This window comes from Anguilla anguilla, chromosome 2 (genome assembly GCF_013347855.1).
Source record: "Anguilla anguilla isolate fAngAng1 chromosome 2, fAngAng1.pri, whole genome shotgun sequence".
In the NCBI taxonomy this organism is placed as follows: Eukaryota; Metazoa; Chordata; class Actinopteri; order Anguilliformes; family Anguillidae; genus Anguilla; species Anguilla anguilla.
Genome location: NC_049202.1, coordinates 75,906,998 through 75,934,896, shown reverse-complemented (window position 1 = coordinate 75,934,896; position 27,899 = coordinate 75,906,998). Strand labels below are relative to the sequence as shown.

Below are 27,899 nucleotides of genomic sequence, written 5' to 3'. Positions count from 1 at the left end.
AATAAATATAAATATACAAACAGAAAGGCAGAAAAAAGAGAGAAAAAACAAATCAACACCCAATGCATAAATAAATAAATATGCCAGAGTGCTAGTGGACAGCAGTGACCTCACAGATACAGCACAAAACAAGCTTGTACTCCTGAGGGAACTAAATCAGAAAAAAAGAATGAATAAACAAGTAAGACGGAATTTGTGATTAATCTTTTGATCGATAATATATTCGTATAGAGGTTAGAGTAGGACAGAAAGGGGTTTATGCTGGAATCCTACTCCTGTGGCGACGGGCTTGGGATGGGGGAGAGTAGGGGGACAGGTGTGGGGCGGAGGGGGGGTCCTGGCCCCGACCCTGCCTCTACAGGACCCGGATTTTGGGATGGAGGGGTGGTGCTCGTGAAGCGGGGAACCGACCCCTCCCACAGGGGAAAGGTTTTGAGAAGTCATGGGTCTGCGAGCTGATTAACTCACTGAGAGGCTGCCTCATTGCATCACGTTTCATTCCGAGAAAGAACGAGGGAGAGAGAAAGAAAGAAAGAAAGAAAGAAAGAAAAAGAAAGGAAGAGGACAGGAGAAGAGCAGAGCAGCAGAGATGAGAGAACAGTTATTGGCAGGCTGGTCTCTACAGAATGACTATGGGGAGGGGTTATTAATAGCAAAGGTGGATGTGAACTTTGGAAACAGAGAGAAATTATGAAGAGCAGGACAGTAAGGTTTTTTTGGAGACTTTCTTTCCTTTTAGTTTTTATAATGGTTGCTGTTCTTGGTTTTGTTGGGTAAAGTACACATTGTACTCTTATAGCTGCATCCAGAAAATGTGTGGTGGAGGGGGATTGTGGGAAGCTGGAGGACTCAGATGATGCCATACTGAGCCAGCTCATGCAGCTCCAGGTGATTAAAGGCCTCCCACGGACAGATCACAGTGATGTCTGCAAGACAAAGAAGAGTGCTTACACACACACACACACACACACACACACACACACACACACACACACACACACACACACACACACACACTCACACTCACACACACACACACACACACACACACACACACACACTCACTCACACACTCACACACACACACACACACACTCACTCACACACTCACACACACACACTCACTCACACACACACACACACACTCACTCACACACACACACACACTCACACTCACTCACACACTCACACACACACACACACTCACTCACACACACACACACACACACTCACACACCGCACCTACAGTCTCAGCACATACTGTAATACATTTTAGCCAAACTCACCAGTGCCTAATCCCTCCATTCCAGGGATGTCATCTCCAAATCTGTGGGAGACAAGAAAAGTAATAAAGAAAAAAGGTTATCCAAGCCCCAAATACAGCTCAATCACACTGTCACACTGTCCCCTGCGGCCGCATGTAGAAGTGCACAGAAATACAGCTCAATCTGTGTCACACTGCCCCCTGTGGCCACATGTAGAACTGCACAGAAATACAGCTCAATCTGTGTCACACTGCCCCCTGTGGCCACATGTAGAAGTGCACCGAAATACAGCTCAATCTGTGTCACACTGCCCCCTGTGGCCACATGTAGAACTGCACAGAAATACAGCTCAATCTGTGTCACACTGCCCCCTGTGGCCACATGTAGAAGTGCACAGGCGGTGAGCTCACCCTTGGATCCCCTTCTTCGGGGGTTTGCTCTTAAACTGGCGGGTCTGCCGCTGCTTGAATTTGGGGGGTCCCTTGCGGGGTGTGGCCGGGCCGCCGGTGACGCGTGTGGCGGACTTCACCTCAGGCTTGGGGGGTTCTAGGTTCATGGCTGGGGGGCTGTGTTGTCACGGCGATGGGGAAAGTGGAGCTTGATGGTGTGCTGCTTGGTGGGGGCAAGTCGTAGCCACGCTCAACAGGTGATGTGTCTCAGCAAGATGAAAACTGGAGAGAGAGAGCGAGAGAGAGAAAGGGGGGAGAAAGGGAGAAGGAGGGAGAGAGAGAGAGGGAGAGGGAGAGACAGAGAGATACAGAGAGAGAGGGTAAGAGAGAGATTACTATTGTCATTCATATTATCATTTAAAAGCATTTTAACATTATTATTACTATTATTATTATTATTATTATCATTATTATGTTGTTGTTGTTTTGTTATTATTATTATTATTATTATTATACCAGTATTAACTCTGGAGGCATTGCCTACATGTGACTTTCTGGTTGTCGAACTGAAGATTTATATTATATGTAAACGGATGCTCTGGCAATACTGTGTGTAATATATGTGTGATGCCAATAAAGCATATTTTATTTAGAGACTGTGTCGGACAGGCTGTTCACAGTCATGCAGACAGCATTGGCTGGGCAGCTGGGGGAGGGGCTGGTCACACTGCAGACAGTAGAGTTTTGCTTGAAAACGATAAAACAATATGCTCAACATGGCCATGGAAGAATATTTCAATTTCAGCTGATTAACTTGATAAAAATCAATAAACTATATATAATCATGGTTGGTAACCATTGTATAAGCAGAATAAACCACTCTGGGCTGTCCCATTATTGGAAAATAGGGACCTCGGCATTGCCTTGGCCACACCACCACCCCCGTCGTACAGCCCGGAGTAGTTTATTCCTTATTTAATCTGCAGTAGAATGTATTTTATTCTGTAATTAAATTTTTCAGTGTTATCATTCTCACCTTCTTCCACAGTTTATTTGTCATATTTAACTGTTGCACCTCTGAAATGTGCTTCACAACTGTGGGACTTTGGAAAGCACTGTTTTCATAAAGATCATTTATAAAGATCAATTTACAAATTGGATTATTATGCAGAATAAAGCTATGAATGTATCTCTATGTACAGCACATGTAGTGAAACAGTCTTGAGGAAATCTCTAGCCAATCAAAAAATATTATTATTATTATTATTATTATTTATTTTAATTTATTAATTTATTTTTATTTCACCAGGCAAGTCATTAAGAACAAATTCTTATTTACAATGGCCGCCTGACAAGCGAAAAAAGCCACTTAAGGGAAGGGGAGGTGGGCTAGAAGATGAAAGCATGTATTATTATTAATTAACATTAATATTATTAACATTAATATTATTATTATTATTATCACTACTGCTGCTGGTACTACTACTACTTCTAATAATAATAATGATAATAATAATAACGGAAACATGGCCATGTCCTTTATGAGCTCTTTAACGATCTTCTTTTTTTGTTGCCTTTTTTCTCCCATTTCTCCCCCAATTTAGTCGTTATACCAATTCCTCGTGTGTATCACGGCCCTGTTCGATGCGCTATCCTTCTGTACACTACCCAGACAGCCCGACCTTCTTAATAAAAACATTGTTATCAGACCGTCCTCAGGATTAAAATCCATATTAAATTAGCACTGTGTTGGGGTGTGGATTACAGAATGACACCTGTGAGGATGACCCAATTCCCATAATCCTTTGCTCAAGTTAATGAAGCCCCTCCTCTCTCCCCTGGTTTTTATGCTGACTAGGGCCAGGCTAATCCCATTAGTACAAGGGCAGACCATGCTGACCATGCAGATCCAGGCCGGGGAAATCCCTCCAAAGCCTGACCCCCCCGCATCCCCCCCCCCCACCCCACCCCCCCCACCCATATTAGGGGGGTCACATCACGGCATCCCGCAGAGGAGGTCACTCAGAGGAGAAAAGGCTTGTTAATGCATTAATGGCTGTGTGGGATGTTGGTGAAGTTCGGTCTGAGTAAGAGCTCCAGCTAAATGCCTGTCATGTACTGAAAACTGTAAATGTCTGAAGCCCTAATTAGATAATGAGTGTCACAGACACAATGAATGCACACATTTACAGATGTTTTGTTTTTCAAGCTGTTGAATGTGATGTATAATATCTGAACAGGTATGTTTACATATATTTAGATATATTTAGTAACACATAAATATGGTAAGTTTTTATGGAATTGCTCTGAATAGCAGTGAAGCTGTTATATGAAGCTCATATCTGGATGAACATTTCAGGCATATAAGGTCATATTAGCAGGACACACTCATACATGTGTTCCTGATACAACACTGATTTGATACAAAACTAATTTGATTTAAAGTGGAATTGTATTGGAGACTACGACCAATGAAGAAATCAACAGCAGACCAACCAAATCACACCTCAACAACAACATTAGAATTCCCCTTAACATAATGGAGAAATCAACAGACATCAAATGTATCATCAGAGAGAACTTCCATTCCACTAAAAAAAGATTGAAGCTGTAAACAAGTGCCTTCTCCATAGGAAACACACGCAGCTCGACTCTTACAACAAACAGGCAAGCAAGCGTTTTGTCTGCTCATGGATTCCTCCACAAACTGCTGCTTTCCGTCCTATCTTCACATGTCAGCTGTTTAGTCACATTAATATCATTACTCATATTTACATATTCAATTTGCAGTCCTCAATCAATCAATCTCTATTGTTCCTGATGAGCTAATCATAAACAGCCTATTTATAAATCACAAACATGGAACAATCAACCCTATGAAACACTAAAACACTGAGCTGAAGCTGGAAACACAGACCCTATAAAACACTGAGCTGAGGTCAGAAACACTGATGAACACCATGCAGGGAACCCAGAGGGCGTGGGGATTTCTGCAAGGTTGCAGCAGTGAAGAGTCCAATCACAGCAGGTTCCGAAAGCTCCTCTCCTCCACAGTGTGCGTTCGGGAGGTCCGAGTCCAGCCTGAACACAGGCAAGGGCACAGCAGCAGCACTGGGGCTGGGAGTCAAACCCGCAGCCTCCTGCTGTATAGCCACTGCTTCTGCTTTACACCTCCCTCCACTCTCCACGCCTCCTTTACATTCTCATCGTCCTGCCCACCTTTCACTCTTTCATCCCTCCATCCCATCCCTCTCCCATCTCCACCCCTGGCGCGCTCGGGCGCTCAGGTGAGGGGTGGGGGCCATAGAGCCTCAGACAGGGCCGTACTCACCAGGTGGGACGGTGGCGGCTGGCGGTCGGCTGGTTGCTGGGCGTGAGCGTGGTGTCTGTGGCGCACAGTGACAGCTGCTAGGCGAGGCTTGGTGTGGAACAGGGCCCTTAGCCACCCTTCCTCTTATACCCCATCAGCCCCGAACCCCCCTTCCCCTGACCCCCTGCCATTGGTGCAGGGTGTTGAGGGGCGGGGATAGGGTAGGTTCAGAGTGCTGAGGGGTCTGAAGACTCTTATATGAGAGTAGAAAATATACAGTTTGAATATATTTCAGTCGGACTTCAATGCAATGCATCAAAAATGAGAAATAATTCATGATAAAAATAATGAAGGGGGGTGTAAAGTTCTGAAGGCATTATATGTACAGTATTTTCACTCTATTAATAACTCCTACTGAGAGTTCTGATGCATGGATAGCAGAAACCAGAGCAGGTTTGATTTATGGGGCAAAGGCTGCATTTGTGGTTAGACGAGAGAAGGCTACAGTAAAGCACTCCTTATTTACTGGAAGAAGATTCCAAGCACGAAGGTTCCAGAATGAGTACGAAGGTTCCGGAATGACCACAAGGACTTGTCCATTGTGTACTGTTACACAATCTCCCAGCCCCTGTCCTACCCCACCCCTACACAAACAAACACAGTTTACACACACAGATAGCAAACACATACAGCACACATATAGCATGCACAGATAGCACACACAGATAACACACACATATAACATGTGCAGATAGCACACACAGATAACACACACATACAGCACACACAGATAATACACACATATAGCACACACACATATAGCATGTGCAGATAGCACACACAGATAACACACACATACAGCACACACAGATAACACATATAATTCAAACACAGTTCATACACCCATAACCCATGCATCTCGGCACTCTTACAGACTGAATTAGTTGCACAAGCCAGATAATCTCTCCCTCAGTCAAAGCCTCAGTCAAATAGTAACATTCACCTTATGTACTTGCTATTTGGGGGTTCAGGTTTGGTGTTTGCTATTTGGGGTTCAGGTCTGGTGTTTGCTATTTGGGGTTCAGGTCTGGTGTTTGGGGTTCAGGTCTGGTGTTTGCTATTTGGGGTTCAGGTCTGGTGTTTGGGGGTTCAGGTCTGGTGTTTGCTATTTGGGGTTCAGGTCTGGTGTTTGGGGGTTCAGGTCGGGTGTTTGCTATTTGGGGTTCAGGCCTGGTGTTTGCTATTTGGGGTTCAGGTCTGGTGTTTGGGGGTTCAGGCCTGGTGTTTGGGGGTTCAGGCCTGGTGTTTGCTCTGTTTGCTCTGTTTGCTCTGTCTCTTGTCTTGCTACTCTGTAAAGTGTCTTTGTGACAGTTCTCCGCTATACAAAAATAAAAAAAATAAAAAAAATGGAACTATGCTATTACTCCCTGTGTCTCTCTTCATCTCTACTCCTCCACCTGCACTCATCTCGCTTTACTCCTCCGTCACATCCCTCCATCTCCCCATCCTCGTATTTACCCCACCATCACAAGCTTGAAAACACAGACTCAGCCTCAATCAGAAAGACGAGACGAACCCTGATGTGTCTTATGAAAGAGCTGATGTGCCTTATGAAGGTGAACACCAGAGCCCTGTACCTGAACACCAGAGCCCTGGACCTGAACACTGATCACTCCCAACACCAGAGCCCTGTACCTGAACACTGATCACTCCCAACACCAGAGCCCTGTACCTGAACACTGATCACTCCCAACACCAGAGCCTTGGACCTGAACACTCATCACTCCCAACATCAGAGCCCTGTACCTGAACACCAGAGCCCTGGACCTGAACACTGATCACTCCCAACACCAGAGCCCTGGACCTTAACACTCACCACTCTCCACACCACAGCCCTGGACCTGAACACTGATCACTCCCAACATCAGAGCCCTGGACCTGAACACTCATCACTCTCCACACCACAGCCCTGGACCTGAACACTGATCACTCAACACCAGAGTCAGAGCAAGGGGTGTATGATGTCACCATGGTGATGAAATGAGGTACTGACAGAGCATCATCACCTAACCCTAACCCCCCTCCCCCCACTTACACAACAGCTCAGTGTTAAACATATTAACCCTTTGTACTGCAGGCTTTGTGGTGAGTATCTCTGCAGTGTCTTATAAATGGCAAAACTGCAACACCAGACCGGCAGCTGACACCTGTTAAAATGAAAAAAACCATCCATCTTGTGTGCTCAAAAACAAAAACACCACAGACCGAGCCTGGGGGCAGGGGCGTGCACTCGTGGGGCAGCTGCTGGCATAGGTGCGGGCAGAGGGCCAGAAAGGACTTATTCTCTGTGCTGGAGATAATCCGGAATGTTCTCAGCCACGCAGAATCTCTCCCTCTCAATCGGCGAAGACGTCAGAGGCCTGAGCGCCATGGAGCCCATTCTTTTTCCAACACGTCAAAGCTAAAGAGCACGAGCTAGCGCACCTCCAGATCCTCCAGATCCCCGTGTCCCTGTGTCAGTGTCCCTGTGTCCCTGTGTGTGTCCCTGTGTGTGTCCCTGTGTCTGCGTCCCTGTGCCTGACCCTGTCTGTGTCAGTGTGTGTCCCTGTGTCTGCGTCCCTGTGCCTGACCCTGTCTGTGTCAGTGTGTGTCCCTGTGTCTGCGTCCCTGTGCCTGACCCTGTGTCTGCATCCCTGTGTCTGTGTCCCTGTGCCTGTCCCTGTGTGTGTCCCTGTGTCCCTGTGTGTGTCCCTGTGTCTGCGTCCCTGTGCCTGACGCTGTGTCTGTGTCAGTGTGTGTCCCTGTGTCTGCGTCCCTGTGTCCCTGTGTCTGCGTCCCTGTGCCTGACCCTGTGTCTGCATCCCTGTGTCAGTGTGTGTCCCTGTGTCTGTGTCCCTGTGTCAATGTGCCTGACCCTGTGTCTGTGTTCCTGTGTCAGTGTGTGTCCCTGTGTGTGTCCCTGTGTCAGTGTCCCTGTGTCCCTGTCCCTGTGTGTCCCTGTGTCTGCGTCCCTGTGCCTGACCCTGTGTCAGTGTGTGTCCCTGTGCCTGACCCTGTGTCTGCATCCCTGTGTCTGTGTCCCTGTGCCTGACCCTGTGCCTGACCCTGTGTCTGCATCCCTGTGCCTGACCCTGTGTCAGTGTGTGTCCCTGTGTCTGTGTCCCTGTGCCTGACCCTGTGTCTGTGTCCCTGTGTCTGCGTCCCTGTGCCTGGCCCTGTGTCTGCGTCCCTGTGCCTGACCCTGTGTCTGCATCCCTGTGTCAGTGTGTGTCCCTGTGTCTGTGCCCCTGTCTCAGTGTCTGTCTCTGTGTCGGCTCTGTAGTTAAATGTTACATTTTGTGTGTATTTTTTTGTTAACATAACTAATCAATATGATCTATAGTTAATAATCAGTGACTCACCTTGTAGTTTAGATGGGAGGGGCCCTGGCTCTCTATCAGGCAGTAAATATGACCTCATTGGCTGGGTATGGGAGACCAGTGAGTGTAAGACATGTAGATTTGCAAGGCTGCAGGTAAACTTGAGTACTGTGATATGAAAGCAATAAATTCTCTGAGGGACCGCTTCTTTATGGGACTTACATGCATCATGTGAGAACTGACCCCTTCTGCAGAATGAAGAATACTTCACAGTTCTTACCTCATACTCCTTCCGTGGAATCTAACATGTCTTTCTGTCTCTCTGTCTGTGTGTGTCTATCTGCCTTGTCTGCCTGTCTGTGTGAGTCTGTCTGCCTGTGTGTGTGTGTGTGTGTGTGTGTGTGTCTGTCTGTCTGTGTGTGTGTGTCTATCTGCCTGTGTCTGCCTGCCTGTGTCTACCTCTCTGTGTGTCTCTGTCTGCCTGTCTGTGTGTCTGCCTGTGTCTGCCTGTCTGTGTGTCTGCCTGTGTCTGCCTGTCTGTGTGTGTGTCTGTGTCTGCCTGTCTGTGTGTGTGTCTGCCTGTGTCTGCCTGTCTGTGTGTGTCTATCTGCCTATGTCTGCCTGCCTGTGTCTGCCTGTCTGTGTGTCTCAGGCTGCCTGTGTCTCTGTCTGTGTGTGTCTATCTGCCTGTCTGTGTGTGTCGGTTTGTCTGTGTCTCTCTGTCAGTATCTGTCCGCCTGTCTGTGTGTTCAGTTTCTCTTTGTCTCTCTGTCTGTATGTCTGTCTGTGTCTGTCTGTCTGTGTGTGTGTCTGCCTGTGTGTGCCTGTCTGTGTGTGTCCGTCTGCCTGTGTCTGCCTGTCTGTGTGTGCGTCTGTCTGCCTGTGTCTGTCTGTATGTGTGTGTCTCTGTCTGCTTGTCTGTCTGTGTGTGTGTGTGTGTCAGGTCAGTGTGTGCCTGTCTGTCTGTGTGTATGTGTGTGTGTGTGTGTGTGTCAGGTCAGTGTCTGCCTGTCTGTCTGTGTGTATGTGTGTGTGTGTGTGTCAGGTCAGTGTCTGCCTGTCTGTCTGTGTGTATGTGTGTGTGTGTGTGTGTGTCAGGTCAGTGTCTGCCTGTCTGTCTGTGTGTGTGTGTGTGTATGTGTGTGTGTGTGTGTGTGTGTGTCAGGTCAGTGTCTGCCTGTCTGTCTGTGTGTATGTGTGTGTGTGTGTGTCAGGTCAGTGTCTGCCTGTGTGTGTGTCAGGTCAGTGTCTGCCTGTCTGTGTGTGTGTGTGTGTGTGTGTGTGTGTGTGTGTGTGTGTGTGTCAGGTCAGTGTCTGCCTGTGTGTGTGTGTGTGTGTGTGTGTGTCAGGTCAGTGTCTCTCTCTGTCCGCGTCACTCAGCTATCCAGCTCTGGGTACTGACTCATCATCCCAGGGCTCAGGGTCACTGTTGCCAGGGAAACAGCATGTGGCACAACACCATGGAAACGGCACAATCCAAGCGCACATGATGGAGATTAAAATCCCCAGTGACCCTGAAACAATAATCAACTGTCTCCAGTTCTTTCACAGGAGTTTAACATCCCCAGTGACCCTGCAACAATAACCAACTGCCTATTTCTCTTTCACAGGAGTTCAACATTCCCAGTGATCCTGCAACAATAACCAACTGCCTCGTTCTCTTTCAAAGGAGTTTAACATTCCCAGTGATCCTGCAACAATAACCAACTGCCTCTTTCTCTTTCACAGGAGTTTCACATCCCCAGTGACCCTGCAACAATAACCAACTGCCTCTTTCTCTTTCACAGGAGTTTAACATCCCCAGTGACCCTGCAACAATAACCAACTGCCTCTTTCTCTTTCACAGGAGTTTAACATCCCCAGTGACCCTGCAACAATAACCAACTGCCTCTTCCCTTTTCTCTTTCACAGGGAATCACACTAATGTGTCAGTGCACGCTGGGGTCATTTATGTGCAAGCCCAGGGTGAATGACTGACTCAGTATTCATTCATGCACTAAGTATTAATTAATTCACACAGTGTGATGACTGCACTACAGACTCAGTTCACTGCATCATTTGTACAAAATCTTAATATTTTGTGGACCAATCAGGCAGTTTGCATTACTGTGTGTCACACTCATGGGGGGGGGTGGTCACACGCTTAGTAACGGCTCTGGGCTCACAGTGTGCCCGGACATGGCCCAGACTTCTTGACCATATACGGGTCCCCCCGTTTCCCTACTGCACAGTCTCTGGCTGCAGTTTCTACAATATGGTGGCACAAGAACTGCACTTTGCTCCACTAGTACTGTAGTTTGTACATGGTGAAACCAAAAGGCATAAAATACCCTTGAATAAAAGCTGAGAATCTGCATATTGGTCATATGCAGACTGTTTGATTACTAATCTAAAATTGTGGAGTACAAAGTTAAATCAAGAAAGAAAAAAAAGCCTTTTTCCCAAACATTAGGGAGGGCTCTGTAGAACAGTCAACCATTGAGAGCAACAGTACATTTCAAAGGCCCAAGACACTCCCTAGTGGCAGTGCACATACCAACAGCCTTCAATGAATTAACTACCACAAGCTGTCAAAAAACTTTTTAAAAATGTATTTAGTATATTTATTTATAACACACAATGTACATCAAACATGATTCTTATTAGTATAAATAAAGTTCAAATCTTACTGTAGGCACCATAACCAGACAAAATATAAATGTAAAAAAATCAATACACCATGCATATAAATATTTTTTTAAACATTCAAAAACTGAAATGTGCGTGTTTTCTTTTGAAGTGTCAGGGGTATGCCTTCATTAGAAGAGCAAAGTGCTGTGTCCGTTTACCCAGAATGCATCTCTTTGCAGGCTCTGAGTGTTTTATGAGAGGCGTTTCCTGTATTTACACCCCGGAGTTATCTACACCCTCACCCCTCCTTTTGGACCAGGGTCAGTTCCGTTTAAATTCAGGATTAAAGTAACTGCAGTTCAGAGGCAGAGGAGGTTGAGTGTAACTCCGCACGGACACATCAAAGACTCTCCACCTGTTTCTCAGTCCCCCTTATATTCATTACCCACTACAGAGGCAGACTGCACATGCCCCACTAAACAACACAATAAATAAAACTAAAACTAAAAACTAAATAACAATATCTGAACAGCCTCCAAGGACACGGACCTGTTTAATGACCACATACAGCCTCCAAGGACATGGTCCTCTTTAATGACCACACCACAGGCTGAGGCCTCGGTCCTGTCTAATGACCACACACAGGCTGAGGCCTCGGTCCTGTTAAATGACCACACAGCAGCCATTATCCCCAGGAGTAAAGGGTGAGATCAATGAGGTTTGTCAAATGAAATAACGTGCAACTTCATTCAAATAAAAGTCTAAGAAAGATGTTTAAAATCTTATAATAATCACCTTATAATCAAATATATATATAATGTGGGTTGTGGGCCGGATGAACATGAGCCGCCAGGTGTGCTGTTCACGACTCACTCATTTCCCACCCGAGCAGGACCACCTCCAGCCCAGCAGAAGCTGGCGTGTTCACACAGTACAGGAAAGCTAAACCCCGCCCACAGCTCAATAGCGCACGTGCAGGAATGCTAACGCGACGGTCGCTATCGTATCCCCCCCCAAATGCGCTGTGCCCGTAGACAGTGGAGTCTGCAGCCACGGCAGGCCGATCAAACACACGCACAGAAGGGGCCGTTCAGGGCTTCTTCAGCAAGCGGATCTCCATTTTGAGGTACGCTTTCAGGTTCTGGTCCTGGACGTTCTCCTCAATCGCGGCCAGGGCCCGGTCGTCCCCGTCCTGGTAGTACTCCAGGAGCTGCTGGGCGTGCTCGATCCACACGCAGTTATGGCACCCGCTCATACAGCAGTGCGAGGGCGCCGGCGGTGGACCCGGGGCACGGGGGGCAGCTGTGCTCGGGGGCGGGGCAGCTGTGTCCGGGGGTGGGGGCGTGGAGTCCGGGGGTGGGGGCGTGGAGTCCGGGGGTGGGGACTCCAGGGTCGGGGGCGGGGCCGGGGGGTCCAGGCCGGTGCAGAGGCTTCTGTGGGTCCCGCTCTGAAACACACTCACCGGTGTCCACACCCTGCCGCAGGAGAGCTGACCTCTCAGGTGTAACAGGTACAGCACACACAGCTGGAAAACAGAGACACCAGCTCTCAATATTACAAGCCTATACAATCTAGTAAAGCTTCACTGACTAGCAATACTACCTAGGTGAGGCTAATTATTTATAAAAGATTGTGATGACGTCAATGTCCAGGATAAAAGCAGTAACTAACCATACCAAATCAGTTATATTGACTTTAGATAGCAATATTGCTGAAAACGTGGCACAATGGACACCCTACGGAAAATTCCAGCTAAGAACAGCAGGAATTCTAAACAGGTTTAAAGCTGTGTTTTCGAGACTTATAGCAGCCAAGCTGGTCTGTGGCTGGTCAACGTTGAGCTCTAGCTGGACAGATCGGGTTAAACTGGCAGACTAGCAGACTATATAAACTAACACAGTTTAAATCAGGTTAGCTTGACCAAATTAGGCTGGTTTAAGATGTAATTTCCAGCATACACGTGACATAACTAGACAGCTGGTTAGCGCTACGATTTAATGTTGAGTTAGCTGATATAACAGGTTAGGTAACTGCAAAAATGAAAACGTGGCTAGCCGGCTATCTAGCTAAACAACAAAAATGCATTCCGATGTGCTTTTGAATTGACTGAGCTAAGATAGCCAGCTCACTGCTCGGGTTTATCTACATTTTAACTTTGTGCCGTACCACAACTACATCAGTAAATGACGTTATTAGCTAAGTAACACTGCTTTACCAAAATATCTTGGGTTAATTCCACACAGTACTCTTATGGCAGATTCAACTTTAACTAGTCAGTTAGCCAAGTATACTAACGTTAAACCAGAAGTACGATAGTGGTCAGTGCCCCTCCAGCCACCCAGCGAGCTGGCCAAACATTAGCTAGCTTCCTAGTGCTTGCTAACTATGTTCAAATGCTTATTGTATTTGACGTTAGCTAGCAATCTTCATAGCTACCTTCTTTAGGCAAGACGGTGCTCCCATGTTTCTTAAACGAAACACCCGCGTCCGTTAACCCCCTTAAAGCCTAATCACATGTTATCGTTCTAATTCTTACGGTATTTTGTTATGTTTCTTATTAGCTATATTTAGATAAATGGCCAATAAATATACTGAACTGCTATACATATTTTTACGGAGCTTCTGCATGCTTGTAACCTTGGAACTGTCAAGGTCCGCATACATCTGTTAGCTCACAGACATCATCGCAAATGCCAATCAGAGGAGCAGAAATGCTTCCTTTCAGCCAATTGGAAGCTTAAAGCTACTGTAGTGGGCGGGGCTTCAGTGTGCGCTTTCAGGGTCAGTCAACAAGCCTACTTGGAGGTATTGGGTATTGTAGGCCAATATAACGGAGCGTGCGCGGAACGTATTTAATTGTTTAAGTCAATAAAAATAAATAAGCGCAAAATGAAGGATTATACTTTTAGAGATTGCTCCTTCTGGTTTTTTTATTATACCTCTGCTTTACATTATCAAGTCAAATTGGAAAACATGGCTGACAGTTTCTGTTTTTTTTCTGTTGTACTTAAGGTATGACACTGAACATGTCATACATTTACATGCAGGGATTCTGAAGAGCAGGAGTCCCCAGTGCTGGTCCTAAAGAGCAGCGGGGCGCGTTGTTGTCCAGCACCGGGGTTGCAGTGTTCTGCGAGGGAACAGGTACCTGGTTTCCAAGCGCTGGGCTGGTACGGGAGGCGGCAAGAACTCTGGGTGCACTACAGCTCATCTCCATTAGGTGGAAGCAAACACCAGCCTAAAGCACATTCTTTTAATTGTATTTAATTGCTCATTTATTTATTTTTTGTTGTTGAGGAAACTGAATTGATTTCCATAATTTTGATTGTTGATATTACCAGCCCATCAATAAAAATAAGAGCGTGTTCTGGGGTATCGGTGTCAGACGATCCTCTGTGAAAGGTGTGTGTGTGTGTGTGTGTGTGCGTGTGGTTCCTTTGGGATGTGGAGTGTGTGATGAAACTGCAGCCATTTTCCCTAAGGAGTTAATGACAGGATGTTTTTATGTCCTGGCTGAAGCATCGGCGATGAAAAAAAACATGCTGAGGGCTTGCTGCTGTGCATTGAGAGGGACACTGTGCTTTAGGAGGTGACACGCTGAAACACAACTCACAGTGCCCAGTAAAGATCCAGCAGCACTCACCACAAAGAGTAGGGGGTCCCCTGGTCTAATTGGCTCATTAACTCCCTCCTTTCCCACCACACCCAACGTGTGGCCAGTTTTCTGATGAGAAAGCAGTGAACAAAATGGCTGCCATGCCTGCTTCACCCAGATCCAACCAATCCAAGCCCTTCCCTGTGAAGCCCTTTAAGATCCTGATAGGTGTTATTTTAGGGTTAGGTGTGCTTGCATACACAGTAAATAATTACACACACTGCCAGTGATAATGTGCACATGCAGTGATTAAACGCACTAGCTGGGAGTGCAGTGCTGGTGTGCAGTGATTAAACTCACTAGCTGGGAGTGCAGTGCTGATGTGCAGTGATTAAACTCACTAGCCGGGAGTGCAGTGATTAAACTCACTAGCTGGGAGTGCAGTGCTGGTGTGCAGTGATTAAACTCACTAGCTGGGAATGCAGTGCTGGTGTGCAGTGATTAAACGCAGTGCTGGTGTGCAGTGATTAAACTCACTAGCCGGGAGTGCAGAGCTGGTGTGCAGTGATTAAACTCATTAGCTGGGAGTGCAGTGCTGGTGTGCAGTGATTAAACTCATTAGCTGGGAGTGCAGTGCTGGTGTGCAGTGATTAAACTCACTAGCTGGGAGTGCAGTGATTAAACTCACTAGCTGGGAGTGCAGTGCTGGTGTGCAGTGATTAAACGCAGTGCTGGTGTGCAGTGATTAAACTCACTAGCTGGGAGTGCAGTGCTGGTGTGCAGTGATTAAACTCACTAGCTGGGAATGCAGTGCTGGTGTGCAGTGATTAAACGCAGTGCTGGTGTGCAGTGATTAAACTCACTAGCCGGGAGTGCAGAGCTGGTGTGCAGTGATTAAACTCATTAGCTGGGAGTGCAGTGCTGGTGTGCAGTGATTAAACTCATTAGCTGGGAGTGCAGTGCTGGTGTGCAGTGATTAAACTCACTAGCTGGGAGTGCAGTGATTAAACTCACTAGCTGGGAGTGCAGTGCTGGTGTGCTGTGATTAAACGCAGTGCTGGTGTGCAGTGGTTAAACTCACTAGCTGGGAGTGCAGTGCTGGTGTGCAGTGATTAAACGCAGTGCTGGTGTGCAGTGATTAAACTCACTAGCTGGGAGTGCAGTGATGGTGTGCAGTGATTAAACGCAGTGTTGGTGTGCAGTGATTAAACTCACTAGCTGGGAGTGCAGTGCTGTTGTGCAGTGATTAAACGCAGTGTTGGTGTGCAGTGATTAAACTCACTAGCTGGGAGTGCAGAGCTGGTGTGCAGTGATTAAACGCAGTGCTGGTGTGCAGTGATTAAACTCACTAGCCGGGAGGAACCGGGCACAGATTGATGATCTGTGTGTTCTGCCTTCCAACGCTTTGTCCCTCAGTTACGATCTCCTTCCGCGTCACACTCCTGCACACCTGACAGAAGAGTCATGTGACACTTCCCCAAACCACATTTTCATAAACAGCTGGTCTGGTCCAAGTGTAGCATCAGGATGGAAAGGCTTTATATGGCCACTAAAGCACACTGTCAGACACACTTCCATCTAGACCAGTAATTTGAGTGAGTGTGCGTGTGTGGGTGTGTGTGTGTGTGTGTCTGCGTGCATGCTTGTGTGTGTGTATGTGAGCATGCTTGTGTGTGTGTGTGTGTGTGTGTAGAAGGAAATCATTAGACAGGCCCAATTAAGAGGGAACTAAGATGTGGGGGCGGGGGGATGGAGGGAGGGGGGGAACTCCCTTGAAATGAGTAAATGAGTTTGGCTGCAGTGTTTAGTTAATGAGCACCACCCACACACACCAATCTTAAGTGTTATGAAACTAACACACTTATTTATGTTTGTGTTTTAACGCTAAACAAACCAAACACTGTGTGACAGTGAACGACAAGGTCAGTTTCAATAAATACAAATGAAGCTTCTCTCCAATGGAGAACATTATGAATGAAATAGTAACACCACTGTCTACTCTCACACACTCTTAAATCTTTACTGGACTATAGAAAATTACATTTCACAAAAGGGATGGTGCACCATTTAGGATGTTTATAATAATAATGATAATAATAATCCATATATTATATAGTATACTTGCAACACACATTCACATGCACACGCACACACACACACACACATGCATGGACACACACATGTGCACACACACACACATGCATGGACATACACGCGTGCACACATACACACGCATGGACATACACGCATGGACACACACACGTACACACACACACACGCATGGACACACACGTGCACACAAACACACACACACACATGGACACACACACATGCACATGCACACACACACACACATACTTGTGTTGTCAGCATACTCATTTCATGCTGACCCAGGTCCACATCGTCATGGTGACCCAGGTCCACATCATCATGGTGACCCAGGTCCACATCGTCATGGTGACTCATGTCCACATCGGCATGGCGATTGCTCTCATCTGCACTTGTTACTTCCAACACTTCAAATGAATGCAGAAAACCCTTCAGTGAATTAATGAGGCAGGCCAGTACCAGGCAATGAGAGCGAGCTGCTCTAAACTACACCATCCACACAGCATCCAGAGCCCAGACTGCTCTACACTACACCATCCACACAGCATCCAGAGCCCAGACGGCTCTACACTACACCATCCACACAGCATCCAGAGCCCAGACTGCACTACGCTACACCATCCACACAGCATCCAGAGCCCAGACTGCACTACGCTACACCATCCACACAGCATCCAGAGCCCAGACTGCACTACGCTACACCATCCACACAGCATCCAGAGCCCAGACTGCACTACGCTACACCATCCACACAGCATCCAGAGCCCAGACTGCACTACACTACACCATCCACACAGCATCCAGAGCCCAGACTGCACTACGCTACACCATCCACACAGCATCCAGAGCCCAGACTGCACTACACTACACCATCCACACAGCATCCAGAGCCCAGACTGCACTACACTACACCATCCACACAGCATCCAGAGCCCAGACTGCACTACGCTACACCAGCCACACAGCATCCAGAGCCCAGACTGCACTACGCTACACCAGCCACACAGCATCCAGAGCCCAGACTGCTCTACACTACACCATCCACACAGCATCCAGAGCCCAGACTGCACTGCGCTACACCATCCACACAGCATCCAGAGCCCAGACTGCACTACACTACACCATCCACACAGCATCCAGAGCCCAGACTGCACTACACTGCACCATCCACACAGCATCCAGAGCCCAGACTGCACTACACTACACCATCCACACAGCATCCAGAGCCCAGACTGCACTACACTACACCATCCACACAGCATCCAGAGCCCAGGCTGCACTACGCTACACCATCCACACAGCATCCAGAGCCCAGACTGCACTACACTACACCATCCACACAGCATCCAGAGCCCAGACTGCACTACACTACACCATCCACACAGCATCCAGAGCCCAGACTGCACTACGCTACACCATCCACACAGCATCCAGAGCCCAGACTGCACTACGCTACACCATCCACACAGCATCCAGAGCCCAGACTGCACTACGCTACACCATCCACACAGCATCCAGAGCCCAGACTGCACTACGCTACACCATCCACACAGCATCCAGAGCCCAGACTGCACTACACTACACCATCCACACAGCATCCAGAGCCCAGACTGCACTACACTACACCATCCACACAGCATCCAGAGCCCAGACTGCACTACACTACACCATCCACACAGCATCCAGAGCCCAGACTGCACTACGCTACACCATCCACACAGCATCCAGAGCCCAGACTGCACTACACTACACCATCCACACAGCATCCAGAGCCCAGACTGCACTACACTACACCATCCACACAGCATCCAGAGCACAGACTGCACTACACTACACCATCCACACAGCATCCAGAGCCCAGACTGCACTACACTACACCATCCACACAGCATCCAGAGCCAAACCAACACATCCACACACCACCCAGAGCCAAAACAACAAATCCACACACACACCATCCAGACACCACCTAGAGTCAAAATAGCTCAATACATCCAGACACCACCCAGAGCCGAAACAACACAACACATCCAGACACCACCCAGACCCGAAACAACACAACACATCCACACAGCATCCTGAGCCAAATCTTTTAAACTACAGTAAAGTCTTTATGGTCTGGAATTTTTTCTCACTATATTGCAAGACAAGAAAATTCGCAGGTTGATAAGCTGGAACAGTGTTTTAATTTGCACATAAATTGGCTAGATACAAAACATATGACTCGTGATTTTAATTTGGCCATTGAGAATTTTGTTTGATTACCTAGTCTCTTCTTTACCTGACAATGCAATACTGAAGGGGAAACTGGGGGAGGAGTTTCCTGGGCGCATGTTGCTAGGAGACCAGTAAGACTGAAGGGTGGAGATGCAGAGCTAAAAAATCAGCATGAGCTGATTGTGCTCACTCTTGTGCTCTTATTTCAGACAAAAATATTCCATAAATGACCCACCAGCCCAAATTCAGTATGTACACACACATGCACACACACACAGAGCACTTGCTCACACTCCCAAAGTCAGTAAACACATTTTTTTAAATGCCATATGAACTACGGTTAAATGATGGAATTTTGTCTGATACAGGCGCCGGACGCAGCTGTTCCGCTGAAATGCGTTTGCCAGACTGTTTATACATTAACTATTCACGCGACCATTTCTGTAGTGTGATGTCATACACAGGCCACGCCCTCCTACTGCACCAAGAGTTCCGTGGGGTCACGAGATACCGCCGTGGCATTGTATTGCAGAACACATTTGATGCTTCTTTTTTGCTTGGTTGGTTATAGTAGAATGAATAATTGTTTGTTTTTCTTTTCTTTCTTTTTTTTTTGGGGGGGGGGGGGGGGGTGACCAAATGACAGCCTATGTCCACGAGGTTTGGATAATTTAAATAGACAATAAAGCCCCTATGTCCGGAAAGAGGTAATTCCGTTATATTACCAGCCTCTCTCCGAGGTCATGGACAGGATGCACACAGACGAGCCAGCGAGCTTTAAAATAACTGCCATTTCAACCCCGTTTGATTGTTCTTTATCTACACCAGAAATACCCCTGCATCCAACCCCTCCCCCTTTCCCTGCCCCTCCGTTGCTAGGTAGGTTGTTACGCAGAGGACAGGGCCGAGATATTCTATTGGCTGAATGTAACGGGCTGGATTACATACTGGAGTAATCCGATTACTCTCGAGCTGCTGGAAGTACTGCGGCTGCCATTGTTTTGCGCAGAGACTCGGTCTCGTTACATACTGTTGAAAAGATGAACAACAAATACACTGTACAAACAAAGGCGTAACTGTGGCCGTAAAGCCGAAAGAGCGGAATGGTTCAGATTTTATTCGTAGCGTAGATAGGGAAGTGAGTATTACTCTGAAAGAGGAAGCATTTTGAATACAATACACACGTGCGATATAAACGCACTTTGTGTACTACTCTGGCGAAAGCGCAGTGGCGTCTTGTCAGCTTCGTGGTGAGGAGTTCAGGACCTCCGGAAATGGAAACTGATATGAACAAAACCTGCTCTTTCGCGGCCTGGAGCTTGAGATCGCTGTTTGATTACAAGGGAGAGAGGGGGAAGAACATCACCGTGCAGTGCAAGCTCTGCAAACCCAGAGAAAAATTCCTCTCCACATCCAAAAGTTCCACATCAAACCTGAAAAAACATCTGGTGGTGAGTATCCTTGTTGGCCAGTTGCGTAAGAAAACCATGAACGAGTATTCATATTCATTAATTCATATACTTATCCGCTCTTAACGGTATCCCACCAATAATTCGTGGTCACCCGTTGAACAACATCGTATTAAATGGTCCACACGCCAAAACGCGTGGAGTACTTTAACTTCTTATGTGTATGAAATGTGCTGTAAAATTCATTCTGAACAAATCCCCTGTCTTAACGTTGACGTTAAATTAAAACGGAACCAACCGATCATCCAGGGGAATCCCTGATAGACAGAACGTTCTATCTGCTCTTTCCGTCTATACAGATGGATCTGGTATACACGGGCGCGCGCATTCTACACATAAACGCGCTATTCCGTCCATCGTGACGTCGCATTGCACTTCCTAATAATTTCCCCGGAAATTGGAAACCAGAGATTTATTAGCGTGTTCACTCTTACTGTATTTACTTACTGTCTTGATTTGAATTTTGCATTTTGGGACATTTGAATGAATATAGCTATTATGAATGTCAGTAATCTGGCAGTTCTGTTGATCTTAAATCAGTTTGCAATGCAGGGCTCTACAGTGCTCTTGAAAATGTATGTGTGCCAACAGGAAAAATAATTTAGGATCACATTTACTAATTGGGATGCATTAGTGTGCTCATAAATTTTTTAATTTAGCAGCACATGTGCTCCTAAAAAACATTAGCATGGAGCCCTGCGATGTGTTAAACTGGAGAGTAGTGGTAATAAAATAATAATAATAATAATAATAATAATAATAATAGTGAAATGTAATTCCTGCTTTCCAGAGGAAGCACTCCTCGGTCTATGAGGGGCAGTTTTTGGAGGCGGGGCCGGTGAGCAGACTGGCAGAAGCTGCGGGGCAGGGCGGGGCAGCGGACAGGTTCGGAGATCCCGCCGCCGAAAACTCGTACGATGGCGAGGACGAGCGTCCCGCCAAGCAGGCCAAAAGCAGCTCGTACGCGAACAAGGCGTGGCAGCGGCGCCTGAACGCTCTGGTGTTCAGCTTCATCATCGACACGCTGCAGCCCTTCTCCATCCTGGAGACGCCGTCCTTCCTGCGCCTGCTGGACGGCCTCCACACCAGCAGGGGGCTCCTGACCCCCAGGGCCCTGCTGGGGAAGGTGTGGTGGGCCTCCCGCTCCATGACGGAGGCGCTGAGCTCCAGGCTGAAGGAGGCGCGTCGCGTCTGCACCACGGCAGACCTCTGGAGCACAGGGGGGCGGGGCTACCTGGCCGTCACCTGCCATTGGCTGCAGGAGGGCACCATGGAGAGGAGAAGCGCTGCGCTGGCCTGCGCGGCCCTGCCGGCTCCGCCCACCTGCCACGCCCTGGTCGCCAAACTCCGCGAGATCCACGCCCGCTTCGACCTGACGGACCGGCTGGGGTGCATGGTGACGGACAGCGGCAGCGCCTTCGTTCCCCTGTTCTGCGATTTGGGGTTCTCTCAGGACGGCGGCGGGGGTGGGGGTGGGCTGGACGGAGAGCGCGACTGTAAAGGCGTGGCTGCAGGAGAGGGGGGCGTGGTCTTCCAGGACGTGAGCCAGCTGCTGCAGAGCGATGTGAAGGAGCTGCAGTTCCTGCTGCCGGCCCACCAGCGCTGCCCCGCCCACCAGCTGAGCCGCCTGGCCCAGGAGGAGGTGCAGCGGGCCCTGGGCTGGGGCCCCCCCGGGGGCCTCTACAGGGGGGCCCTGGCCAAGTGCGCTGCCTTCTGGAGCCTGGCCCACGGTCCCGCCCCTGCCCCACCCTTCCTGGAGGAGCTGGGCGCCATGGAGGGGCGTGTCCCGCGAGCCGTGCTGTGGAGCGCGGAATACCGCGTCGTGCGCGCGGTGCTGTCGCTAGGCGACGGGCAGGCGGCGTGCCAGCAGCTGGGGGCGGAGCCTCTGAGCGCGCAGGAGCTGCTGTTCCTGCAGGAGTACGCCGACGTGCTGCAGCCGCTCGCGTACTCACTGGACTTCCTCCAGAAGAAGTGCATCCTGGGATACCTGCTGCCCACGCTGCTGACGCTGAAGGCCAAGCTGAGCGAGATCAGGCCCTTCTTGCGCTTCTGTGGCCCGCTCATCGCCGCCCTGCTGGCGGGCATCGACGCACGATTCGCAGCTCTTCTGGCCAGCCGCGAAGCCAAGATGGCGGCGGTGACGGTGCCGAAGCTGCGGCTGTGGTGGCTGCCGCAGGAGGAGCGGGAGGAGGTGAAGGCCATGCTCCTGGAGGAGGCGTCGGCCGAGGAGCGCTCCCAGGAGGTGCAGGAGGCCGAGAGCTCGGACTCGGAGGCTGAGGAGGAGGCGAAGTTCTTCGGCTTTGCGGAGGAGGAGGGCGAGGCCAGATCCACGGTGGAGGTGGAGGTGCTGAACTACCTGCAGGACACGGACAAGGCCCTGGCGTCTCTCAACAGGTACCCCACCGTCCGGCGCCTCTTCCTCAAACACAACACCCCCCTGCCTTCAGGGGGCGCCAGCGTGCAGCGGCTCTTCAGCCACAACGGCCACGTCCTCACGCCCCAGCACACCGGCATCGCCGAGGAACACTTCGAGCAGGTCCTCCTGCTGCGCTACAACCAGGACCTGTGCCCGCTCACCAACGAGGGCTGGCACTGGAGCTGAGCTGTGCCCGCTCACCAACGAGGGCTGGCACTGGAGCTGAGCTGAGCTGTGCCCGCTCACCAACGAGGGCTGGCACTGGAGCTGAGCTGTGCCCGCTCACCAACGAGGGCTGGCACTGGAGCTGAGCTGAGCTGTGCCCGCTCACCAACGAGGGCTGGCACTGGAGCTGAGCTGTGCCCGCTCACCAACGAGGGCTGGCACTGGAGCTGAGCTGAGCTGTGTCCGCTCACCAACGAGGGCTGGCACTGGAGCTGAGCTGTGCCCACTCACCAACGAGGGCTGGCACTGGAGCTGAGCTGAGCTGTGTCCGCTCACCAACGAGGGCTGGCACTGGAGCTGAGCTGTGCCCGCTCACCAACGAGGGCTGGCACTGGAGCTGAGCTGTGCCCACTCACCAACGAGGGCTGGCACTGGAGCTGAGCTGTGCCCACTCACTAACGAGGGCTGGCACTGGAGCTGAGCTGTGCCCACTCACCAACAAGGGCTGGCACTGGAGCTGAGCTGTGCCCACTCACCAACGAGGGCTGGCACTGGAGCTGAGCTGTGCCCACTCAACAACAAGGGCTGGCACTGGAGCTGAGCTGAGCTGTGCCCACTCACCAACGAGGGCTGGCACTGGAGCTGAGCTGTGCCCACTCACCAACGAGGGCTGGCACTGGAGCTGAGCTGAGCTGTGCCCACTCACCAACGAGGGCTGGCACTGGAGCTGAGCTGAGCTGAGCTGAGCTGGGGGTTAAATGTGTGGGATTCTTCAGTATCGCTGCACTGTGATTTATGTCAGTAAGTAAATAAGTGCCTGTTGTTGTTCTTCTTCCGAGATATAAGGAGAGATAGAGAGAGTGTTTAATGCATGTCCCTGAAAGAGAGGGAAGACTGTGCTCCCTGTGCTGCCTGTGTTTCCTGTGTTTCAGCTCATGTAATGTCCTGTGCTGCCTTTGTCTGCTCTGATCTCCATGTTTTTATAATTGTTTGTATTAATGTGGTTGGTCCAGTCTGGCCTGCTGAAGCACATAAGGACCCTGCTACATTTCTACGAGTCTGCAGCAGCCTTTAGACACGCCCTTCATACTTTAGACACACCCTTCAGCCTTAGACATGCCCATTATCCAATAGACACGCCCTTCATACTTTAGACACGCCCTTCAGCCATTAGACACACCCTTCATACTTTAGACACGCCATTCAGGCTTTAGACATGCCCTTCATACTTTAGACACGCCATTCATACTTTAGACACGCCCTTCAGCCAGTAGACACGCCCATCAGCCTTTAGACACACCCTTCAGGCAATAGACAGACCCTTCTGCCTTTAGACACGCCCTTTATACTTTAGACACGCCCTTCAGCCAGTAGACACGCCCATCAGCCTTTAGACACACCCTTCAGGCAATAGACAGACCCTTCTGCCTTTAGACACGCCCTTTATACTTTAGACACGCCCTTCAGCCTTTAGACATGCCCTTCAGCCTTTAGACACGCCCTTCAGACTTTAGACACGCCCTTCAGCCTTTAGACATGCCCAGACTTTAGAGACGCCCATTATCCTTTAGACACGCCCAGCCTTTAGACACTCCTGCACCCTTAAGTCACTGTGAAGGCTGTGTTTATAATGTACAGTATTACCTCATGAATTATGTTCAGTGAAATGTGAATATCAACTAATGTACTCAAACACAAATATGTTATTTAAATAACTAATACAGAGAAATGGCTTGCTTATTTTTTTGAGGTGATATTATCGATGTCAGGGTATTGGTCTTGTGGGATCATGGGGGGAGGATGGAGGAGTGGGGCTTCATGAATCCTAAATTGGTGCAGTATTCCATGTTTAGCGTTTAGCCATGGAGAGCCCTGATTGGCTGTGAATGACCCTGATCAGCTCTGTCTCAACAGACACCCAACCTTCAGCCTAGCCAGGAAGAACAGGAAACCTGCACCTCTCCTCCACCTGTGGGTGTGTGTGTGTGTAGGTTCGTGTGTGTGACTGTGTGTTTGGAGGGGTTGGGGGGGGGGGCTTGGGGCTTGGGGCTTGAGGCGGGTTTGGGTTTGGGGGGTTAACCCATTTCCCCATGCATGTTCATGGGGACTGCACTTATACTGGTATATGGTCTACAGCCTCGTTAGGGAGTCACAGCTCTACGGCCTTGTTAGGGAGTCACAGCTCTACAGCCCCGTTATGGAGTCACAGCACTAAGGCCTCATTAGGGAGTCACAGCACTACGGCCTCGTTAGGGAGTCACAGCACTACGGCCTCGTTAAGGAGTCACAGCACTAAGGCCTCGTTAGGGAGTCACAGCACTAGGGCCTCGTTAGGGAGTCACAGCACTACAGCATCGTTAGGGAGTCACAGCTCTACGGCCTCGTTAGGGAGTCACAGCTCTACGGACTCGTTAGGGAGTCACAGCACTACGGCATCGTTAGGGAGTCACAGCACTACGGCCTCGTTAGGGAGTCACAGCTCTACGTCCTCGTTAGGGAGTCACAGCTCTACGGACTCGTTAGGGAGTCACAGCTCTATGGACTCGTTAGGGAGTCACAGCACTACGGCATCGTTAGGGAGTCACAGCACTACGGCCTCGTTAGGGAGTCACAGCACTACGGCCTCGTTAGGGAGTCACAGCACTAAGCCCTCGTTAGGGAGTCACAGCACTAAGCCCTCGTTAGGGAGTCACAGCACTACGGCATTGTTAGGGAGTCACAGCACTACGGCCTCGTTAGGGAGTCACAGCTCTACGTCCTCGTTAGGGAGTCACAGCTCTACGTCCTCGTTAGGGAGTCACAGCACTACGGCCTCGTAAGGGAGTCACAGCTCTACGTCCTCGTTATGGAGTCACAGCACTACGTCCTCGTTAGGGAGTCACAGCTCTACGTCCTCGTTAGGGAGTCACAGCACTACGGCCTCGTTAGGGAGTCACAGCTCTACGTCCTCGTTAGGGAGTCACAGCACTACGGCGTCGTTAGGGAGTCACAGCACTACGGCGTCGTTAGGGAGTCACAGCACTACGGCCTCGTTAGGGAGTCACAGCACTACGGCCTCGTTAGGGAGTCACAGCACTACGGCCTCGTTATGGAGTCACAACTCTACGGCCTCGTTAGGGAGTCACAGCTCTACGGCCTCGTTATGGAGTCACAGCTCTACGGCCTCGTTAGGGAGTCACAGCACTACGGCCTCGTTAGGGAGTCACAGCTCTACGGCCTCGTTATGGAGTCACAGCTCTACGGCCTCGTTAGGGAGTCACAGCTCTACAGCCTCGTTAGGGAGTCACAGCACTAAGCCCTCGTTAGGGAGTCACAACTCTACGGCCTCGTTAGGGAGTGACAGCTCAAAGGCCTTATTGGACGCTGGGAGTCACAAGGCCAGCCCCATGTGTGCTGAAAAGGTTTATTTGCTATCTGTCATTCACACAATTGCAGACTGACTGCTCTCTGTAGCCCCTCCCTGCTTATCAGGCTCAGGAATGCACATTCCACAGCTGGGGGAGGGGAGGTAATCACACCACGTTCTGCTCCTCGCCCTCAGCCCTCAGCTCGGCCACACCTGGGACAGCTCAACAGCTCCCCACATTACCTCCCTCCTGATACGCTGCTTTCACAGCCATAGCTGGGCCCTGCTTCCTAATCATACCACACAGCCCTTTTCTGACTGTAAAATAAGGGCAACAGTAACATTTCCCCAAAACAAACATGTTTCCCAATATTCCGGGGATCAAACCACTGCAGCAGGACACTCCAGCGAGGAGAGACTTTAATGAACACACATACAAAAACACTCTGTATACTGTGATTGAAACAGTTTAATATTCATCTGAACATTTCAAAGATTTGTAAAAATAACCACTTCATACATAAATATAAGAATCAACAATCACTAAAAATAAAATAAAAAGTCAGGATTTTGGTTGTACATATTCTACTCACTGATTCCATCTGAATGAGGTTTGTATAAAAATATTTCAAAGGGAAAATTTACAACAATAATAATAATTTTATTTGCTGCATTTATTAAGGCGGCTCTGAAGATGTCTGTGACTTCAGGGCTAAAAGCAGCAAAGCACACCTGCGTTTCCAACCTTACAGACTGAATGTGTGTGTGTGTGTGTGTGTGTGTGTGTGTGTGTGTGTGTGTGTGTGTGTGTGTGTGTGTGTGTGTGCGTGTATGTGCGTGTGTGTGTGTGTGTGCGTGTATGTGCGTGTATGTGTATGTTTGTATGGATCAGACTGGATGAGACTTGGTCAGACTGGACTGGACCGGAGCAGACTGGATCGGACCACATCACCACTGAACCTTCCTATGCAGGCCGTTACCCTGAAATGCATTCATACAGGCAGAACACAACTGTCAGTAACAGCACACACACTGTCAGTAACAGCGCACACACTGTCAGTAACAGTGCACACTGTCAGTAACAGTGCACACTGTCAGTAACAGCACACACACTGTCAGTAACAGCACACACTAAGTAACAGCACACATGGTCAGTAACAGACACACACTGTCAGTAACAGCACACACACTGTCAGTAACAGTACACACTGTCAGTAACAGCACACACACTGTCAGTAACAGAGCACACTGTCAATAACAGACACACTGTCAGTAACAGCACACACACTGTCAGTAACAGTGCACACACTGTCAGTAACAGTGCACACACTGTCAGTAACAGCACACACTAAGTAACAGCACACATGGTCAGTAACAGCACACACTGTCAGTAACAGCGCACACTGTCAGTAACAGACACACACTGTCAGTAACAGCACACACACTGTCAGTAACAGTACACACTGTCAGTAACAGCACACACACTGTCAGTAACAGCGCACACTGTCAGTAACAGAAACACACTGTCAGTAACAGAAGCACACTGTCAGTAACAGACACGCACTGTCAGTAACAGAGCACAGTGTCAGTAACAGACACAGTGTCAGTAACAGACACGCACTGTCAGTAACAGCGCACACTGTCAGTAA

The 27,899-nt window shown here is 49.1% G+C and overlaps 4 protein-coding genes across 6 annotated transcripts in view; 1 reads left to right on the top strand and 3 right to left on the bottom strand.

Moving 5' to 3' along the window:
- Positions 1–569: 569 nt before the first annotated feature.
- On the bottom strand, positions 570–5,067 carry pde6gb (phosphodiesterase 6G, cGMP-specific, rod, gamma, paralog b). The gene is made up of 4 exons (XM_035406542.1): positions 4,986–5,067; positions 1,676–1,936; positions 1,287–1,327; positions 570–926 (listed from the first exon to the last, which is right to left on the bottom strand). Exons 2-4 carry the CDS (start codon positions 1,819–1,821, stop codon positions 850–852), a joined length of 264 nt encoding a protein of 87 aa, XP_035262433.1. The 5' UTR covers positions 1,822–1,936; positions 4,986–5,067; the 3' UTR covers positions 570–849.
- A 5,832-nt stretch (positions 5,068–10,899) lies between these two features.
- On the bottom strand, positions 10,900–13,606 carry oxld1 (oxidoreductase-like domain containing 1). The gene is made up of 2 exons (XM_035403068.1): positions 13,370–13,606; positions 10,900–12,458 (listed from the first exon to the last, which is right to left on the bottom strand). Exons 1-2 carry the CDS (start codon positions 13,394–13,396, stop codon positions 12,024–12,026), a joined length of 462 nt encoding a protein of 153 aa, XP_035258959.1. The 5' UTR covers positions 13,397–13,606; the 3' UTR covers positions 10,900–12,023.
- Positions 13,607–19,773: 6,167 nt separating this feature from the next.
- Positions 19,774–24,904, top strand: zgc:161969 (uncharacterized protein LOC569044 homolog). The gene is made up of 2 exons (XM_035403121.1): positions 19,774–20,305; positions 21,114–24,904. Exons 1-2 carry the CDS (start codon positions 20,129–20,131, stop codon positions 22,923–22,925), a joined length of 1,989 nt encoding a protein of 662 aa, XP_035259012.1. The 5' UTR covers positions 19,774–20,128; the 3' UTR covers positions 22,926–24,904.
- A 1,797-nt stretch (positions 24,905–26,701) lies between these two features.
- The window catches only part of gprc5c (G protein-coupled receptor, class C, group 5, member C), a 9,421-nt gene continuing 8,223 nt past the window's right edge, over positions 26,702–27,899 (bottom strand). For all 3 annotated transcript variants that reach the window (XM_035401708.1, XM_035401715.1, XM_035401700.1), the window contains exon 5: positions 26,702–27,231. In XM_035401708.1, coding sequence (XP_035257599.1) covers positions 27,199–27,231 — 33 coding nt within the window. In that variant the 3' untranslated portion in view covers positions 26,702–27,198. The remainder of the gene's footprint in view (positions 27,232–27,899) is intronic.

Bases quoted from the DNA above. Each gene is read 5' to 3' on its own strand.
- oxld1 (XM_035403068.1), bottom strand. From the start codon at position 13,396: ATGGGAGCACCGTCTTGCCTAAAGAAG. The intron at 12,459-13,369 runs GTAGCTATGAAG...TCTGTTTTCCAG, and splicing joins CACCGTCTTGCCTAAAGAAG to CTGTGTGTGCTGTACCTGTT.
- zgc:161969 (XM_035403121.1), top strand. From the start codon at position 20,129: ATGGAAACTGATATGAACAAAACCTGCTCTTTCGCGGCCTGGAGCTTG. The intron at 20,306-21,113 runs GTGAGTATCCTT...CCTGCTTTCCAG, and splicing joins ACCTGAAAAAACATCTGGTG to AGGAAGCACTCCTCGGTCTA.
- pde6gb (XM_035406542.1), bottom strand. From the start codon at position 1,821: ATGAACCTAGAACCCCCCAAGCCTGAGGTGAAGTCCGCCACACGCGTC. The intron at 1,328-1,675 runs GTGAGCTCACCG...TGTCTCCCACAG, and splicing joins CCGAAGAAGGGGATCCAAGG to ATTTGGAGATGACATCCCTG. The intron at 927-1,286 runs GTGAGTTTGGCT...TTTGTCTTGCAG, and splicing joins AATGGAGGGATTAGGCACTG to ACATCACTGTGATCTGTCCG.